Genomic DNA, 5,285 nt, shown 5'->3' with positions numbered 1-5,285 from the left:
GCCACCCCCCGCGACGGCGAGGTCGACGTCGCCAAATTTGGGCGAGGCTTTGGCGAGGTCGACCTCGCCATCGCAGGGGATGGCGACGGCGAGGTCGACCTTGCCTTGGCCGAGCGAGGCTCAACCTCGCCATGATCTGGCGAGGCCGACCTCGCCGTCGCCGGGGTGGCGACGGCGAGGTCGGCCTCGCCCAATCGACCTCGCCGTCACGACTGGCGAGGCCGACGGCAAGGGCCACGACGCCCTCGCCGGCCATGGCCAAGAAAAAAAAAGAGAAAGAAATATTAAAAAATTCAAAATATTATTAAAATATTATTAATAAAAAGAAATTTTGTGTAGTTACCAAACGCATTTCTGTTCTTTTTCTATTCTAAGAATAGAAATTTTGGGCAGTTACCAAATACTTAGAAATTGTTCCCGGGCACAGAATAAAAAAGAATCATTTCTGACCAGAATCAGTTCCCGAGCACAGAATGGTTGCCATGCGCACCCTAATTGAACTGCAAAATGATGTTATTATGATATTGGATCAATTGTATTATAAGCAGGAAGACTTATATATTAGAATATGGCTATATAAACTCGATATTTTATGGAATTAGTGTATTTAACATTGGAACTTTCTTACTAATTCCTTTTTATCTAATGAGATATCACAAGAATACATGTTATATTTATTTATGGGAATATGAAACAATAATAAGCATATCTTGGGCACTTGACATGTTGCATCATCGATTGGAAAAAGAAAAGACATAAAATAAGTTTGAAATTAAAGTATTTTCATGTGAGTGTAATACATCATGTATATATACTGGCATAATTTGGTTTACTTTTAGAAAGGAGTACTTTTCCTTAAGTTTAGTAATAAACATCCGAGAGAGAAGTTTTCTTGAAAATAACTAATATTACTTACAAGTACGATTATTTGACCAATGGAGCCTCATACATTTATGCGACGGTCCGTGTATGTTGCATCCATATAAAATACCACTTATAACATGACGGGCATGACCCCCAAAGTTACTATGAGCGGGAGAAACTATGTTCCAAACTCGAGATCTGTCGCATCAAAATCAAACGTTTCATCACTAAGCTAATCACTAAAGATGAAGGGAGAGGAAGAGTGTTCAGAAAATACTTGATATACATCATGTTCCCCACTTCTCAATAGTTTAAGCTTTCGGGAAAAACGATTACCGCATTTGATGTTGGCAACTAAAACTTAAAATCCGAGGGACAAAAATGACCAAATTAATCCCCCAACATCACCCAACAAGGTTGTGCTTGAAGCATGGTGTTCCTGCATGCCTTGCAGCATCTCAGGGGGATGAAGCCATGTGACATTTAAAGACCACCGCAAAAATAGGAACAATGAAATTTGTTCAAGATCGTGTCTGCGACCTCCACCAGATAACATCCAAGAACTTTGGTTTAAAAAAATATAAAATGAAATGCATCACAACTAGAGGGTCAAAATCGTAAATCAGAGCAACCCCATGTGAAAGTGACAATGGCAGATCAAGGTAATTTCCTCAATGTCACTGGGCTCTCTGGCATTGGTACATGCATATAAATAGGTCCCTTGTTCAATCTGCTTCTGCACAAAACTATATTCCTCTATTTCAGGCTGAAAACTCCTCTTCCTCCTCCATCTTCTTCTTCCTTGGAGCTGCAAGAAACTTTTGGCGATGAGAGGATCGGTTCTAGCAGTGGTGGCGGTGCTACTCTGCGCCACCTGCCACCTCGGTTGTGCCTTCATGGATGGTAAGCTTGCTTCCGAAACTCTGACATACTTGATTTAATTGAACAAACTTGTAGACATTCGTATCTGAATATTTTGTTTACCTTTCATTCTCTCAAAACTTCATTACCCATCAACTGATGCTGTCTATACCAGTGTGATGCTGTCGATACCAGTGTGGCTTCTTGTTTCTGTTTTAGTGAGGAGTATCTTTTTCTCAATTCAAGCATGAGTAAGGCAAAATCAAGAGGGTGATCAAATGAACTGTGGTATGAAATTTAGTCAGCTGCCAAATACTAGAAACTAACGTGTACTGACTGGCTTGAAAATTTGATAGCTTTAGTGGTCACTCATCAAGCAATTACTTCTTGAGCAAAAAAAAATCAAGCAATTACTTGAGTAGCCAGTCTTCTATGTACAACTTTATCCCATTTGCAGGAATGAATTAATGAAGATCTGGTTCATTTTGTGCTCATATCTGTAATCCTCAATCAACATACTTGTATTACTCTTTTCTGCTGGAATATGCTTGTATCATTCAACTCAAAAGATTTTCTCTGTCAAAGTGAATGATTTTGGTGAGAACCAAATTCTCTATTTAAGCAAATTTCCATTATTCCATGCATTGAATCCAGAATATGGGGGATCAATGTCTCTGAATCTGTTCTGTGATTAGTACACACACAATGGGGGCCACTGTCCTGCAGACTTTTCAGGCTGGCAGAGGCTTGCACATGGTCCTGAATTTAATAATTTTATGCCCACCCTACTCTTGTAGCCACATGAAGAGCATTTGAAAAGTTATCAGAATTTGACCAGACGAAGCAAATAGGACTACTTCCTTTGTTTTTTAAATTTTTTGCCCCCTGACATTTCCTGATAATATGAATTATGAGTCATGACCACAGAGAACCATTTCAGCTTTTGCTTAAAATGAGGAGGGAAGAAGAAGCAATCATAATACCCATACGGTCATTGGTCGTCACCGACACTAAACTGTGCAGTACTTAAGCTTGGCATATCAAATGGTCCTCGAGCGACAGTGATAAAGCTTATGCTAGGCCACAACTTGTGCCCCATGCGATATGTCCTTTTTGTCCAATCTCTCTCTCCTACTATGGTCTAATGAGTTAAATTTTGGTCATGGTTGTGGACCCGAACAATCGATCATTCGTTAAATTGTCCCGATTCATTTTCGGACGCAGGGCTAGTGCCGAATGGGGACTTCGAGCTCGGGCCCAAGCCCTCAGACATGAAAGGCACAGTGGTGGTCGGTAAGTATGCGCTCCCCAAGTGGGAGATCTCGGGCTTCGTGGAGTACATCAAGTCGGGCCAGAAGCAGGGCGACATGCTGCTGGTCGTCCCTGAGGGCGCGTTCGCTGTGCGGCTCGGGAACGAGGCCTCGATCAAGCAGCGGCTCCAGGTGGTGAAGGGCATGTACTACTCTATCACGTTCAGCGCGGCCCGGACGTGTGCCCAGGAGGAGAGGCTCAACATATCGGTCGCGCCTGACTCGGGAGTGCTTCCGATGCAGACCCTGTACAGCAGCAATGGGTGGGACTCATACGCCTGGGCATTCCAGGCCGAGCTTGATGTGGCTGAGATTGTGATCCACAATCCAGGAGTTGAGGAGGACCCTGCTTGTGGACCCTTGATTGATGCAATTGCAATCAGGGCTCTCTATCCTCCTAGAGCAACTAATAGTGAGTTCTCTCATCTTTGATTTCAAAATTTAATTGCTCTGGAATACAATTCTACTTACCAAAAGCTTAGGCGTTTCATGTGGTCCGATCGATCCCGAGGACCGCTTTCTACGTTAGTCTGCATTTGTTCAGTAGGCGCTCTATTGGTAGTAGCGTGACATCCTCCGAAATCAAACTCATAAAATCTGTTCCATTGATACTCATTTCTACATTCCTCAATGATATTTTGGTCAAAGAAGAGGTCATTTTGAAAGGCCCTGTTTCATACGCCAGAAAAAAGCTCTATTCCATGCCAGAGACCCTTCTGAGAAATGGTACTACTTGTCAAAAACCACAATCAATGTGGAGACTTGATTGACATAATCTCTAGTAGTATAAGAATTACAAGGAAGACTTTTCACCCACTCACATGTCAGCCCGACTCTCATTGTATGATTGCAGACATTTGAAATCTGTTCCTTTCTCACAAGCAATGATTTTAGTAACTTCTCTTCTTTTTATCCAGAGAACTTACTAAAGAACGGTGGCTTCGAAGAGGGTCCGTACATCTTCCCAAACACGTCCTGGGGAGTATTGATCCCTCCGAACATCGAGGATGACCACTCGCCCTTGCCTGGCTGGATGGTGGAATCTCTCAAAGCAGTCAAATACATCGACTCCGCCCACTTCTCTGTCCCCGGGGGCAGGAGGGCAATCGAGCTCGTCGCCGGAAAAGAGAGCGCGATTGCTCAAGTAGCCAGGACCATCCCGGGGAAAACCTACACCCTGTTCTTTGCCGTCGGAGACGCGAGCAACTCATGCGAGGGGTCGATGATCGTCGAGGCATTTGCGGGGAGGGACACCATCAAGGTGCCCTATGAATCGAAGGGCAAAGGCGGGTACAAGCGCGCCGTCCTGCGGTTCAAGGCCACAACCACGAGGACCAGGATCATGTTCTACAGCACGTTCTACACCATGAGGAGTGACGATTTCTCTTCTCTGTGTGGTCCTGTTGTCGACGACGTAGTCCTCTTGAGCGTCAGGACTAGGCTCATGTAAGAGTTTGACCAAAATAATTGGTCAGCAAACTTTTGCTGTGTGGAGTGAGACGAGGGTTTTTCAGTAAGTGTCAAGTTTCAAACTAGCTTATAAAACCCAAAACCAGAAAAATAAGAATTAGATATACTGCAATGGAAGGTTGATATGGTATATATTACTGGTGGGTTTACTTTACCAAGCCTACGTATTATTGATAAATTTGAAATAAAAGGTTCGTTTTAGTGCCCTTTTTCCTATATCTACCAAATATATATATAACATTCTTTAAAAACAAGAAAATTCAGTTTCATTTACACAGGAAGAAAGTGAGCGGAGTTGTCTTCCAATAAATTTGCTAACCCAGTCAAAACCAAGAAAAAATCTACAAATTCATTTTCGACCAATTTGGTCAGTCACAAAAAGAGAAGAAAGCTGGCTCCTCTATACTAGGAATGTAGCACTGACAGTATATTGCAGTTACACATGCACACACAAAAGCACAAGCAGCTGCAGGAAGAAAATTGAGAGTAACAAAAGGGGGAGGTGACAAAATTAGGATTAACTTAATATGCACCGGACTGGGTTCATGGGAACCTGACAAGTGCATATGTGTTGGGTACACACAGTAATAAGTACTACTCTAGCCCAAAATAGAACAAACATTTGAGCTCATGCGGAAGTTTTTAGGGCCTATAGGCAATGTTTTGATGACTCAATCAAGCGCTGGACATATTTAACACTTAACAAGATTATATACATTTGGTAAAACTAACTGATGTCGACTTAAGTATATCGAGAATTCATTTAATGTGTTCAGTAAA

General features: G+C 42.6%; 1 protein-coding gene across 2 annotated transcripts; it reads left to right on the top strand.

Moving 5' to 3' along the window:
• The first annotated feature begins 1,600 nt into the window (after positions 1-1,600).
• On the top strand, positions 1,601-4,711 carry LOC115686169 (protein DUF642 L-GALACTONO-1,4-LACTONE-RESPONSIVE GENE 2-like). 2 transcript variants are annotated; one of them, XM_056318726.1, is made up of 4 exons: positions 1,627-1,767; positions 1,901-2,013; positions 2,950-3,447; positions 3,953-4,711. In XM_056318726.1, the coding sequence occupies exons 2-4, from the start codon at positions 2,004-2,006 to the stop codon at positions 4,483-4,485; spliced, it is 1,041 nt and encodes a 346-aa protein (XP_056174701.1). In that variant the 5' UTR covers positions 1,627-1,767; positions 1,901-2,003; the 3' UTR covers positions 4,486-4,711. The 2 variants fall into 2 exon arrangements, with proteins under 2 accessions (XP_030467236.1, XP_056174701.1); XM_030611376.2 differs by lacking the exon at positions 1,901-2,013 and having other exon boundaries at positions 1,601-1,767.
• Positions 4,712-5,285: the final 574 nt, after the last annotated feature.

The sequence above is a fragment of the Syzygium oleosum genome, unplaced genomic scaffold (genome assembly GCF_021117445.2).
Source record: "Syzygium oleosum isolate NSW1041296 unplaced genomic scaffold, Sole_v2.1 Sole_v2.16, whole genome shotgun sequence".
NCBI classification, from domain to species: domain Eukaryota; kingdom Viridiplantae; phylum Streptophyta; class Magnoliopsida; order Myrtales; family Myrtaceae; genus Syzygium; species Syzygium oleosum.
Note: the sequence above shows the minus strand (reverse complement) of the source record. Positions and strands in the feature narration are given on the sequence as shown.